This window comes from Ictalurus furcatus, chromosome 4 (genome assembly GCF_023375685.1).
Source record: "Ictalurus furcatus strain D&B chromosome 4, Billie_1.0, whole genome shotgun sequence".
Taxonomy (NCBI): Eukaryota; Metazoa; Chordata; class Actinopteri; order Siluriformes; family Ictaluridae; genus Ictalurus; species Ictalurus furcatus.
This window is the reverse complement of record NC_071258.1, coordinates 129,863-145,000: the sequence shown is the minus strand read 5'-3', so window position 1 is coordinate 145,000 and position 15,138 is coordinate 129,863. Positions and strand designations below refer to the sequence as shown.

At 40.7% G+C, this 15,138-nt stretch overlaps 1 protein-coding gene across 2 annotated transcripts in view; it reads right to left on the bottom strand.

The window, feature by feature from the left end:
• cntn5 (contactin 5) overlaps window positions 1-15,138 on the bottom strand; it is a 147,757-nt gene that overhangs the window by 65,620 nt on the left and 66,999 nt on the right. For both annotated transcript variants that reach the window (XM_053622376.1, XM_053622377.1), the window contains exons 4-6: window positions 9,397-9,520; window positions 8,532-8,707; window positions 611-706 (exon numbers count right to left, since the gene is read on the bottom strand). In XM_053622376.1, coding sequence (XP_053478351.1) covers window positions 611-706; window positions 8,532-8,707; window positions 9,397-9,520 — 396 coding nt within the window. The remainder of the gene's footprint in view (window positions 1-610; window positions 707-8,531; window positions 8,708-9,396; window positions 9,521-15,138) is intronic.

Below are 15,138 nucleotides of genomic sequence, written 5' to 3'. Positions count from 1 at the left end.
TATGGAAACTATATTCATATTCCCACATTTCAGTATTATGGGATGTTTTATGTAGATTCATGACATAAAATCCAGATTAAGTCCATTTTATTACCAGGTTGTAACACTAACACACACACAGATGTACGAATACTTATGCACAGCACTGTATGGTCAGCAGATATGTAATGCCTCTATACACATTTAATGTCAGGTAATATATAACAGGATAAAACTACAGTTATAAGGTTTTTTTTTTGCGTTAAACAGTAAATGAGAACTAACTCCAGGTAAGAACTAAATTTACGAGTGGGGAACTGAAGAAACATCAGACCATCAGATCACCAGACCATCAGAGGAATCATTCCAGACAAATCATTCGGATTTGTTGCTTTTCTGTGTCATAAGACAGACAGTAAGACAGTTTGGACAGAGGGAGTGAGACAGACAGTAAGACAGTTTGGACAGAGGGAGTGAGACAGACAGTAAGACAGTTTGGACAGAGGGAGTGAGACAGACAGTAAGACAGTTTGGACAGAGGGAGTGAGACAGACAGTAAGACAGTTTGGACAGAGGGAGTGAGACAGACAGTAAGACAGTTTGGACAGAGGGAGTGAGACAGACAACTTACCAGGTGAATGAGGAGGAGGCATACACATCAGCACTACTCCCTGACCTTCTCTGACAGACACACCTCCTCTCGCTCGCCCACTGAAAGCACTGAGATCTGTGAACACACACACACACACACACACACACACACACACACACACACACACACAGGGTATTAGAATGACTGGCTGTGGTTCAGACGATGAATCTGACCTGCAGATTAAAGGCCGAGTGCTGTGTATGGGAGAACGTGACGCTCTGCCAGAGGCCTGCTCAGATTTACTGCCCGTGTCCTCAGCAGCAGCTCGGCTCCGTGGGGAACCGGGTTCTAAAGCCGACCTCCAGTGGTATTTAAAGCATCTAAACTCACCCAAAGCCATTAACACCTTGAGAGCTCTCCAAATGCCAGATCAGGAATTTGAGGAAATTGAGAACATTTTCACTTTTTTCATCAGATAATTATACTGTGTTGATATGTGTAAGCATCTCTTTCTCTCTCTATCTCTCTATCTCTCTCTCTGTCTCTATCTCTCTCTCTCTCCGTCTCTCTCTGAGATGTAATATGATCACCTGCTTTGAGGAAACTGGCCCTGACTCTGAAGGCTGTTCTCTTCATCATTTCAGCTCCCTCTTTTTTTTTTAACCTTGAAAATCTGACTGTGGCACATGTTAAGTCTAAACAAACAAACAAACAAACAAATAAATAAATAAATAAATAAATAAATAAATAAATAAACTTTCTTGTATGAAGCCTGAGTTTATGAAGCTGTTTTTTCTTTACCTTGAAGATCTCCACTGATATACACTAATCACTAATTTTACCACAGAGCGAGAGACAGAGAGACAGAGAGAGACAGAGAGAGACAGAGATAGAGAGAGATTCAGAGACAGAGAGACAGAGAGAGAGAGACTGAGAGAGAGAGAGAGAGAGAGACAGAGAGCGAGAGAGAGACAGAGAGAGACAGAGAGAGAGACAGAGAGCGAGAGAGAGACAGAGACAGAGTGCAAGAGAAAGAGAGAGACAGAGAGAGACAGACAGCGAAAGAAAGAGAGAGAGACAGAGACAGAGAGCAAGAGAGAGAGAGACAGAGAGAGACAGACAGCGAGAGAAAGAGAGAGAGACAGAGACAGAGAGCAAGAGAGAGAGAGAGACAGAGAGAGACAGACAGCGAGAGAAAGAGAGAGAGACAGAGACAGAGAGCGAGAGAGAGAGAGAGACAGAGAGAGACAGACAGCGAGAGAAAGAGAGAGAGACAGAGACAGAGAGCGAGAGAGAGAGAGAGACAGAGAGAGATGTATTAAGACATTATTAGAGGATTCAATATTGATTATATATTGGATATTTTCGCTCTCACTGTAGTCACCATCAGCAGCAGTTATCCCTCTGATCTAAACCCGGATACACTAATCATATACGTAAACACATTTAGAATGAACATGATTACATCTGATGTACATCATCTTATCTAATAAATACAAAAAGCGGCTCCTTGTCCAGATAATCAGATTAAATAAAGTGTCAGTGGTACAGAGAGGAACATTTCAGATTAAGGTTCAAACAGACGTGAACATTCCGCATCCATCAGGACTCAGTTCCAGTCGAGCAGTAAAGTGTGTAAAGGTCAGTTGTGTAACTGAGTAAACACACTTCACGTGTTCACCAAGAGGAAAGGAAACGTTAAACACCAGAACATCCGCAAGTAAAAACTTCTGCTGTTCAGCTGCTGCACTAACCCTAACACTAATCCCCTAACACTAACACTAACCCCTAACACTAATGCCCTAACACAAACATTAACCCCTAACACTAACCCTAACACTAATGCCCTAACACAAACATTAACCCCTAACACTAACACTAACCCTAACACTAATCCCCTAACACTTACACTAACCCCTAACACTAATGCCCTAACACTAATCCCCTAACACTAACACTAACCTCTAACACTAACCCCCTAACACTAACTTCTAACACTAACCCCTAACACTAACACTAACCCCCTAACCCTAATCCTAACACTAACCCTAACACTTACCCCCTATCACTAACACTAACCCTAACCCTAACACTAACACTAACCCCTAACCCTTAACACTAACCCCTAACACTAACACTAACACTAACTGCTAACACTAACCCTAATCCTAACACTAACCCTAACACTTACCCCCTATCACTAACACTAACCCTAACCCCTAACCCTAACACTAACACTAACCCCTAACCCTTAACACTAACCCCTAACACTAACACTAACACTAACTGCTAACACTAACCCTAACCCTAACACTAACTCTAACCCTAACCCTAACACTAACACTAACCCTTAACACTAACCCTAACCGTAACACTAACCCCTAACACTAACCCTAACCCTTAACCCTAACACTAGCCCTAACACTAACCCCTAACACTGACACTAACCTTAACCCCAACACCAACCCTAAACACTAACACTAACCCCTAACTCTAACCCTAACACTAACCCTGACACTAACCCTAACCCTTAACCCTAACACTAGCCCTAACACTAACCCCTAACACTGACACTAACCTTAACCCCAACACCAACCCTAACCCTAACCCTTAACACTAACACTAACCCCTAACCCTAACACTAACCCTAACCCTAACACTAACCCTAACGCTAACCCTAACCCCCTAACACTAACACTAACCCCTAACACTAACACTAACCCTAACACTATCCAAATTCATAAGTCACTACACAATTACTCAGTTTCATGCGATTTCTCTGCTGAAGATCAAAGACAACACCGATATCTCCAGACACACATCAGTCAGAGTGAACATACACACACACACACACACACACACACACACACACACACATACTGTGTTGATGCTAAAAAAAAAAGCTTTATACTCTGCTCTCCAGCTAACAGATGTGAAGGTCATTAATCTGAGCGTTGTGAACTGACAGAACGCAGGAGATGAATGTGTCACACTTTTCACATGATTTCCACACGTTTGTGGGCAGCTTTGATTTTTCTCTTCCACACTAATATGAAGACATTTTAATTCTGCAGGTGATGTGACACAGCAGGAGCCCATGACCAAGCGCCGAACAGGGGGCGGCTTTTACAAAACACATACACACACTATTTCTTTTATTATATCATTACTTCTCCATATTTTCCTTTTTCTGTTTAGGAAATGATCGTTGTTATTATTCCTATTTTTGGAAAGTCGTCTCTTTTCTGCATTTTCATTCAGTGTACCCGAAAACCGTTTCGCACGTCGTCCATTTCCTGTCGTCTCCTTCCCTGCTCTCTTTATAAAAACCACAACACAACCAGATTTCTTCTCTTACAGCTGCAAATCGCTTAAAAATCACTGCCATTCAGGCGAATAATTCAAAGCATTAAGAGGAAACAGGAAGAAAAGCCTGAGGTCATCGCAGATAAATAACAGCTGAACTGTGTGTAAATTAGAGCATTGTTGGTGTTCAGGATAAAATGGCATGTCAGAAGAACAGTGCAGTCTGAGACACATCGCTTCCGATCCAATCAGCAGGAACACGGAGTAATCAGATAGAAAGTGTTTGAAGCGTTTGATTGGTTAGTGAGACATCACTTCCTGTGAGAGAGGATTTTAAGCTGTAATGTGAATGTGTGCATACGAACCGAGTTCAGTCCGAAGGATGAATACGACTAGAAGATATAAAGTAATGTTTATGGGTTTATTTGGTGGAGGTTAGTGATGGTGTGCTGCTGCTAGGGAATAATTTGTTTCTGTTACACAAAGCATGGTCTTAAACTGCATTATCTCTTATGATTATGTCTGGTTTTAAATAAAATTAAACTTCCTACAAACTTGTGACTTGGCCTTGACATGATGCAACATGACATGACGTACTGTGATGTCTGGTATTGGAGGCGGAGCTTATTTCACTACCTCACTGTCGAAACACATCTTTATGCTGGTCTATCTGACACGAACACACACTAGTGAGAGATTAGCACAACTCATACCTCATAAGTGTGTACAGTTTTAGGGATTAGGTAGAGAAGTGGTGTTTTATTGTAGAAATGTTTCACATCAAATCCATAAACACTGTAGGCAGTTAGTCGTGATGCGAGTAGCTGCGTTGTTCTGTATTGACATTGGCTCGTCATCTCACTGCTTTCTTCAGCGTTAACGTTCTTCACATTTGTTATTTGAGTTTCAGGTTTTGTCTCCTGTCCCGATCTTGAGCCTAACTCTAATCTCTACCTCTCTACCTGGTGTGAACTCGAGGCTCAGCTAACTCATACACGTGTCTTATGCAGATCGGCGTGTGCTGAGGAATTAACATGAGCCCATTCAAAAAATAATATTACACTTTGGCACAAAATATCTATAGAGATTTGTGAGCGCAGTATCAGAGGCGATGACACGCCCCGAAGCTGTGTGATGTAAAGATGTGTTCTGCTTTATGTGTTCAAAGCACGTCAACGTTGGCGTGTTCAGCTTTCGACTCAAAATCACAGGTTCCACTCAGACCTGGAAAAGTTTAATTAATCAATAGCTGGAAAGTTCTTTGTGTTTGTAGTTAGTCGTGTTTTCATCTGACAGCATGCACGTTTTCAGCAGTTTAATAAATAAATAAATAAATAAATAAATAATAAGGAAATTGGAGCAAGAGATTCTTACTCAACACTTGTCTCACACCGTCGAGGTCAAAAATGGAGCTTTTATAATCACGTCTCATCACAACATGTTCAAAAAGACTGAATCCTTTGCAAAATAAACATGTTTACAACCAAATTCCACACACTCGCTGAAGGGCACAAGCACAACGGCCTTTATAAAATCATGTTTGACGCAACCAGTTACTGTGCTGTCTGTCTCTTCTAGCAGAAAATATATAACACAGAGTGTGGTTGATGGTTGACCCGCCTGCGATTACGTCAAAATGTTCCGGTTTGGTTGTTTAAACATGAGGTCATGACCTCACTGGAGAACTTCCTCCTGTTCACCCACTCAGCGTTGGGAAGGACACGGGTATAAGTGTGGCACGTGTTCTCTGAAGAGGTCGAGCTCCTCTAACAAGCTGTCAAGAGATAATAAAAATAATAAAGCTTTTAAATAATTGAAATCTTCTTAACCCTCTTGTCACGGAGTTTGTTATTGATTTATCAGTCCCTGTCATTGGCTCTTTATTCCCCATATCAGTGCTGAATCCTCGACCCCTCACTTCCTCCATGACATATGAATTATAGACAATCAATGGAGCCTTCTGTAGTCTAAATGGGAAAATAGATTTTCCTTTGTTGTTGTTAAGAGGAGATTGAAGAAATGAAATAAATAAAGTTCCCACAGTCAGCTGAAGTTCTTTAAATGGAGGACACAAGGCATTGTGACTATCAGGGTTTTTTTTTGGTGCCATTTCCCTTTTATCCTAAAATCAGAGTGAAATAAACATCACTAGTAAAATCATAGAATTTTATTAAGATGTTTGAAATTTCCAAGTGAGGATTAGTAAAAAAAAAAAAAACTGAAGTCAGGAAAGAGTTTAAAATCTGGTGACGTTTAGTTTTTTTTTTTCCCTCTTCCTCGTTCGTCTCTCTTTGTCTCGTTTTCTCCAGAGTCTTAAGCTCACACCGTAACATGAGACACAACTACAGGAATCAATATTCATCTGTCCTCAACAATATGGAGGAAAAGAGAGAGAGAGAGAAGAGAGATAGAAGATAAGGCACAAATCGATTCAAGTTGATGCTTCTCTCATTTGGGTAATCATCTGTCTGGATCTGACTGTGTGTAATTAAGACAGAAGATTTGTGTTGCTGTTTTTCTAGGAAAAAATTTCTCGGTCCAGTGATTTCACTCAGGATGCAGCAGTGAGATGGTTTGGAGAATAAATACCAAGACGCTCCCAGAAGTTTTCTTCTATAATCCTGGCTGTGTTGATCCTTGGTGTTTCACATGAACACCCTTTTTGTGTTCCTCCTGGATGAAGTACGCTCGCCTATCCTCACATCCATTGCTTTAGATTTCCAGGTCACTTTCTGAGCTCTGTAAACCCCCACAGTTCTTCCTCCTCAACTCCAAATTGATCCTTTCTCCAGGTGGGTGAATGTTTCCAAGCCCCCTGATGGCTCTGGTATTGAGGGACAGAGGTAGGAGTAATGTGAAGAAGAACCCCATGCTGATTTCTCCAGCTCTGCTTTCTCTCTGATGCTCTTTACCTTATTCACATCCTCCTACTTGTCTTCAGATACAGGAGAGGATCTCACAAGGGAGTCAGATCAGAAGAGTCCCTTCTTCATGGAGCTTTAAAGTCTGGCCTGCAAACTAACCTGAGCCTAGGAGTTCAGCGTTTCAGCTTTTCATGTCAAAACAAAAAAGGATCCGATAAGGACAGACACAAGACTGCAGAAAGAATACTAAAACCCAGCACTGTTGTGTGTTTCCTTCTTCTTTTCCACCAAAGTTCAAATCTCTATATTGGTGGATGCTCCATCCATTACATATGAAATTATGGAGCAGAAGATACTACAGAACGTGTACAGCTCTGTTTCAGATATGTAATCTGACCAACATTTTATTTGTCCTCCTTTATCTACATTTGGACACCCATTTATCCAGTTTATTCTGCATTTTCCATAAAAGTCTTAATTATGCTACAACCACAGAAGTACTGATCTCCTGTTTAGTATGGATGAAGCACCCAATCAGACGTGAAAGATTTCCCCACACGAAAAAGATGAAAAGATCCCAGAGCTTCCAACAGCATGATAAATGGTCACCATACGTTATGCACAACAGTTCCTGCTGCAGGAGACTTTCCTTTGTCTCGCTGACAGGCTGCTAATGTTCCTGCCAAGGAGACAACAACCACAAGGTTAAAACCAGAGATGCCTCCAAAACTGGAACAGGGCATTCATGGAAAATCTTGGCAAAGCAGCAAGGTCTGGTTTTGTTTGTGTAGGAATTTGGAAGAAACTGAAAGCACATTGAGTAAAGCAAACTCGAGCCGGTGTGTAAATGTATAAAACCCCACTGCCAAGCCTATCAACACAGTTTCAGAGTTCCTGAGGCTGGTTTTAAAAGTCCAATAAAATCCAAAAGTAGCAGAAGGAACCTTGGTGCTGGCAGCAAAATGATAAAAGGTGGACTGAGATAGCAAACTTATAAAAAGCCTTCAGGGAAATCAGTCGGCTGTGAGATCAGTGGTGTCCATTTCTGCAGAAAGAAAAAAAAAAATACTGCAGTCTGTGGCTTGGCTCCTGAAATACGTTTCCTAACTGTACGCCTGGAAGAATGTGTTGCATCAACTGCACCATGTTCAGCCAAAAAGTTTAGGAAACAGTGAAGTGACGCTTTGTGTAGATGTGTCAATAAGACCTTTAAGGCTGCTGCTCCTGGGGAAGCAGCAAAGAAAACTATCCGTGTGTTTTCACTGAGCTTTGTGCCTCTGGACCTCTGCTCTCTGGCTTGTGCTGATGTTTTGAAGCAAAGCCCGAAGGATTACTGGGGAATAAATGTGCTTTCTGCTCGAGCTCACCAGTGAGCCACAGCACTCAGGTCACTAATAGGTATGATTGTCAGGCCTGTTCTTAAGAATGCATCCAAGAAACCATGGCACAGCCAGCAACCTCACTTCATCTCCTCATGGGAATGACTTCATGCAGTTTAAATTAAGCAGATCTAAAGAGGAAGCCAGGAGTTAAATGTAAAGGATTAATCTGTGACACACAATGTGTGTAACTGAGCTGCTGTGTGTGATGCAGGAAGCGGCGTTTAGCAACAAAGCCACAGTATATCCTGTCCCTGTCCTATTTCAGCATTTTAGTCTTTCAGCACAACAGCGCTACTCTTAACACTTTCTCTCAGGAGCTAATTTAGACAAACAGAGCTCATGTCTGCATCTGTGCTGATTTACATGTCACCTTACACAGTGCAGAATGATTTACAGAGCGTTACTCACAGGCGAACTGCAGGAAGGCTTCCCGGCTCAGGACAGCTCCCATGCTGTTCTCGGCTCTGCACTGGTACTTCCCGAAATCGGTGGCCTCGCTGGCATTTATTATGATCAAGTTCCCATCAATCAAACGGTAGCGTGAGTCAGCCTCAACGTCAACATCTGTTCCATTGATCAGCCAACTGTAAATGCAGAAGTGTGAATTAAAGAAAGAAAACAGCACAACTGAAATGAAATACTGAAAACCTCTGGTCATTTTTTACATTTTATTTAAAATGATGCTTTTTTTCACTTGACCCATGCTAAACACTTCCCTGCTGCTCGAAACTGAACAGCCTGATAGGAAATGGTGCATTATGCATTAGGAGGCTAGACAGTGATATTGATCTAAATTATGAGCCATGATTAAATTGTATCAGTGTCTGGCAGTTCGGTCAAATACCATAGACTGAATCAATTAGTCTGAGCAGCCTTTCTTTCATGCTCCAGTCTGTGATTCATCTAACAGATCAATCATTGGTGAAGTACAATCACTCACCAAAGCCGTAATACATCCCGTCAAAACCCGATGCAAAACACACAATGAGTTCAACTTCCGAAACAGGGCTCGGCAAACCAAGCTCAAATACCGGACTGAATATAAATAAACTAAAACTAAATGTTTATAAAAAATAATATTGAATCATTTCACCCAACAGATACTAATCAAACCCTTTAGTTTAAGTTAAACCTGTGCAGTTTGTCTGCTGCTCTAAATCCAAAAGCTGTAGAAGTCTTAGTTTTGATAGTAAAACTCATGATAAAGCAAATGTCATTTATTATCCAGTATATTAATGTTTTACCCACGTTAATGACGTGCTCATATCTGTACCTGTATGTAGGAGCAGGATTTCCTCTCGCTTCACAGCTCATTATAACTTTCTTATCTTCAGAGTCCAGAGAGAAGATGGCGTCATCTGGCTCCTGGATGAAGACAGGCCCGAATTCTTCACTTTCTAGAGAAAGGGCACAAAATCATTCTTTACTCAAATTTCACACATAAAACCAAACCGTTATTAACAGTGAGGAGAGATTACAGTTCCAGATTACACCAGCGTGAGTGAAGTGAAATCCTGCTGCATCCAAACTGCCACAAATAATCACTCAGAATGTCTCTCTCTGAAGCCTGCAGTGACCCAGCAACGCTTTTCTGGCAAAAATCTTTCCAGTTATAGTTCTTCTGGGAAAATGCCATATTTTAGCTTGGCAAGTTTAAAATTAATGAGTCTCATTTATCATCTTTTAGTAAAGTTGTATAAATGTTTTTAAACTAAAAATTCCAGACAGAGTTACAAAAGTTTCTTTGTATACACGTGTGTATGTTGATAAACACCAATCAGCCATTAATGACCACTGGAAGAGCTGATTAATCTTTATCCATGCCCACAAAACTCCATAAAAGGCAACCTAAACAGTGGCTTCCTACGTGTGGTGTGCGCTAAATGTTCCAGTAACGCAGCTCAGCCACTGCAGTGTCAGCTACCACAGACACGCATTAACTCTTCCTCTTTTTATAGAGTGCCATTACTTTTGTCTTCATTGAATGGCTAGTCTTATTTGTCTTAATATATGGATTTCTTTTCTATTTGCTTTCTTTCAAGTCATAAATAACTGAGTTTCACAAAATGGTCAATAAATTTTTGTGTAAATAAATGATTTAAACTCGACAATCTGTTTATAAAAATCACAGAAACTCAGTCGCAGTTCATCATAGAGAATCTCCATAAATCCAAATTCACACAAACTCAGGAGTAAAACGTAGGCTACAAATGATTTTCCAAAATAACTGGATTTTCATCAAAATTCTGGTGTAAACACTCCTGAGAACGATGGATAAATGTGTTTGCACACAGAGTGATAAATGAGTTAAAAGGCACTCTACAAGTGCAGGCCATTTACCATACTGATAATCTACACACCACATGTTTATTTATGTTGTACATCTTTACTGTCTCATTTAGATCTTAGATCAACTCAAAAGCTGTTTGTTTGAGAGTATTCAGTGCAGTATGGAGACCCACAAGGTTCTGTATTAGGTTCACAATTTTCTTCCTTTATATTCAACTCCCTGAACTTCACAAATCTAATGTGTTTCAAGTCTACACTGATTAGATATGATTATATTCCTCCATTCTGACAGGTCCAACAGCACTGCTATGTAAAATGGAAGATAAGGTGAGCACTGTACAGATTGAGGTTAATGTTCTGGGTGATGTTTCTGTAAATACGGTGTGATGAAATCTGCTGGAGTACACATGTCTGGTTTCAGTGCTGAGATTGTTATGATACATTTCCTATAAGAATCCCACATACTCTCTAACTGCTGCATGCTGAAATGCCAGGGGCAATTTTGTTGTAAATGCTGTTATACAGTTACACTGTGCTTATCCATTCAGCTTCTACTGAATGGAGGAGAACATTAGGTAAGAAACAGATGAGCGTAGAGCTGCAGTGACCAGAGAGAGAGAGAGAGAGAGAGAGAGAGAGAGAGAGAGAGAGAGAATATCTTTGCTTTGTCATTTATGCCAGCTCTTGGAATCAGATACCTAAACTCTCTCTGTGTATTATTTAAGCCCTGAGCTGCATGCATAATGGATCTCCATCTCCAGCTACATGTTCTTTGTGGCTGTCATCATCCCGACCTCTAGCACATCCTGAACCTTACAGAAAATCTCTCCAAACCATCAGCATTCCCAAAGAGTAAAATACTGAGACTGATTAGTGAGGAAACCGCAGAGAGACGAAGAGTACAAAGTAAAAATGATGGAGTGATATTTTGCACCAATGCACTGTAGGTTCAAGGTATTTATATATATAAAATATAAGAATGTGCAATTAATCAGACTTTCTGAAGTTTCTGAGCAGGTAAGAGAAAGAGATGACATTTATCGTTAGACATGTTAATGCTTGAAGGAGCGATAAAGGAAAGACACAGCATTTGATTTCGCTTGCTAAGCACCTAGCATACATGATCAATTTTTGCAATTACTGCTTTTGTTTGCTAAGCACTGCTAAACAAAATGAGGTTTTCAAGTGAGCGGCTGCACATCTCTCCAGTCTAAACAGTTGAATGTGCACTTGTGACTGAGTCATGGTCCTGACAGATTAAAGTTTACGAACACTCCCACACTCCAACACACTGCTGACTCTCTCGCTTCTACTCCACACTTTCACTCATTAAACACTCTGTATAAATAAAGCCACCATGCTACAGCTGCTGCTCTTCATACCATGTCCAATAACAGAAACCACAGAAAATCAGACAGTGGGATTGGATTATTATACACTGTCTGACATTATCTAAATGCTCCTAAACGGATCATGTAAGTTTCACATATATACCATCTTCTGACTGAAATATTCAGCCGTAGGAGTGGCCGATACGATGATCTTAAATTGTGACGATTAAAATGTCTCCACAATCTGTTTTTACAGAGATCGCATGTATCATGATATTAAACACATTCTGTCCATTGCACTGAAAACACTCCAACATGGATGGCAAGTTGTGTCCTAGCCCAGCTCAAGTGCTCTGATACCAACAATACAATAATACCCAAGAGTAGACGAGGAAGCAACAAATTTCTTTAACCACCAAGAAATAAGGCACCCAAAGACTGTGCTAGAATCCAGATAACACAGACTTGAACAGCACCGCAGCCGGAAACAGCGCCCAAGTAAACAAACAGGTTTTATAAAGTCACTGCTGATGAGAAAATACTGATACCGGTACATTTTACCTGCTCAAGGATATAATACCCATCAACGTTTTAAGAGACTTCTAAAAATAGTTGATTCTCATTATAACATATTTTTCTATATATATTTCTGCCATTTCTTAGCTGTAATACTGGCAGAAGTGTAATAAAATCAAAACAATGCAGGTTTTCATTCCAAACAAGCAGGAGCCACACCTGAGTGTATTGAAAGCCAAGAGCAACTGATTAAACAGGTGGAATCAGGTGTGGCTCTGCTCGGTTGGAATGAAACCCTGCACCCACTCCGGCACTTTGTGGATAAGATTGGACGTCCCTGGTGTAGAGGTATAATTTAATCAATAGGGAAATTAGTTTTCTTGCTATATTCAGTAACTTTGCAAAATAGTCTTAACAACCAGCATAAAAAAGTGTGATAAAATTGTGGATCATAAGCCAGCCTGAACAAATAATTATATGGTATTTTTGCCAGATTGATCACCCCTACTCAGTCAACCTCATGCCTCTGAGATGTAAGACCTAAAACCCCTCATTCGGCTTGGCGAGCATTTCGACTTGGCTTCCACAGCCTCACAAATCACAGTGCCAAAAATCTGCTTGACTGTGATATCAGCTTCTGACGTTCTACACATAAGAGCAGATCTATGATGAAGAGCTGAATATCGGGCTCTCATTTCTCATTTAGCACAATTAAGATCTCGTGTTAGTATTATCATTATTATTATTGGTATTATTATTATTATTATTATTATTATTCAGAGATGATAGAGAAAAATAAACTGCCGAGGTTCTGCGGTTTTATAACACTGCTCTCTGGTCACAGTTCTGGATTAACATATCCTGAGATTATTTACAATCTCACAATGGCATAAATATATTAATTTCTCCTCAGTATGCACTTGATCCTTTACCCTTTACTTTATCAGGATCTAAGTGAGGAATAAAACACTTGGGGATGTGCTATTATCTGAACTTAATCGACTTTTTCGAGTTTTTTCTCTTCGGGTTTTTTTTTTTTTTTAAATCGTATATCCACAGAGGCACAAAATCAACCTCTAGGGTGTGACTAGAACATTCCTCAAGCACTCGTTCAGGGAAGGATGTAAAATTGAAATATCCCTCGAGCTGCAGGTTTCCACATCAAACTCTGCCAGTCCTTTAACTCTTCTACAGCTGTATGTTGTAATGATTTATAATCACACTATCCGGTGTCACCCAGATGAAGATGAGTTCCCCTTTGAGTCTGGCTCCTCTCAAGGTTTCTTCCTCATGCTGCCTCAAAGAGATCTTCCTCTCAATAACAATCCCTGTGATTAAAGAAAATTACTACATTCTGCTTACAGCATCAATCAGCGTGATCCCGAAATCAGCTCATGTAGAGAACAAGCTCGTGCACACACACACACACACACACACACACACACACGTTCTCAGAGTGAACTTGAGGTAATGAGGTTTTGTTTACATTTCTCCATCGCTGATACTGTATTTGTAGCTGTCCCGTCAGTTTGGTATGGTCCTTGTGAGAGCAGAATTTGGCCGTAAATCGTACAGTGTAAAGCCAGATTAACACACAGCCCAGTTCATAATGCTCTCGATGTTGGCTTGTTCATTGCCTGGTGCTGGTGAGTGCACGACTTTCATCAATATCCAGACAGGCGGATTAGACACCAGCACAGAGGGTTAACACAATGACGTTTACTCCACTGAGCAATAAATTATTCATACAACAAAACATCGAGATCATTTAGTTCCAAGATGAGAAATATGTGCGTAATTAATAATTTATTATTTCAGTCTGATCCTTCGTAAACACCGTGATGTCCGTGGTTTCATCCGGTCGCACTAAAGGATGTTCTCCTGTCCACAGATTTTATCAGCACAGCGTCAGTGAATAAATGTCAGTCTGATGTTCTTTCCTGCAAAACAACTGATCTGATTCCTGACCTGCAGCACTGTTGTGTTTTTCCTGCTTTAACACACCTGATTCTACTCATCAGCTAGTTATAAAACTCTTCAGCTGTGTGAGAGCAGAACACATTAAAACACAACAAAGGCAGTTTGTCCCTTCCGTTTAAAACGCAGACCTGACAGTACCATACGCTGAGGATTCAGATCTGAAGTGAAATTCTGCACTTTCACAGTTGATCATCAGAATCTCTTCAGTGGATCAGATTCCAGATCAATATGCCACTCAGTTTGGGTTTGTATTTAACGTTTTTAAAACCATTTTTTTTATTGACAAATGTGAAGTTTTTCACTTTTTCAGGATCTAACAGAAGTCGAAAGCCACCAAGTCATAGCATATGATATTACACGTATCCCAAGTGTTGCATGAAAGTTTGACCGAACATGCTGATGAAGCCATGAGATTATTTTGTCACTGAGGAAATCCAAGAAAGCACTTTGTGTTAAACACATCTGACCCAAAACACCAACAAATCTTCCTGTCTATAATCGTCTCTGCCATTCATGTGCTGCATTCACGACCCTGCGGAGACCAGCCGTGAATCGAGCAGTAGAGAAATGATTTATTTGTAATGATAGCTGTCATGTTGGAGCGCCATTCTGCTCCTGTGAAAATGAATATTTCCCTTTTTCTTGACAAATGCATCCATCAGCCAGAAGAGTGAACAGAGACGGGGCTCGGGGAGCTGAAAGTGTTCTGATGATCCCTCTTCAATTTCCTGCAGGCCGTGACCTCGGCCGACTCTCCGCACACGTGGTCATGATGAATAGGCCAGGCTTTCCTCTCGAGGTCACGCTCACCATTACACTGACATCAGCCTGCTGTGATGACTTAATTACTCCAGTTTCAAACGGACGCTAGCGTCTCAGTTGTACGGACGAGGTTTACA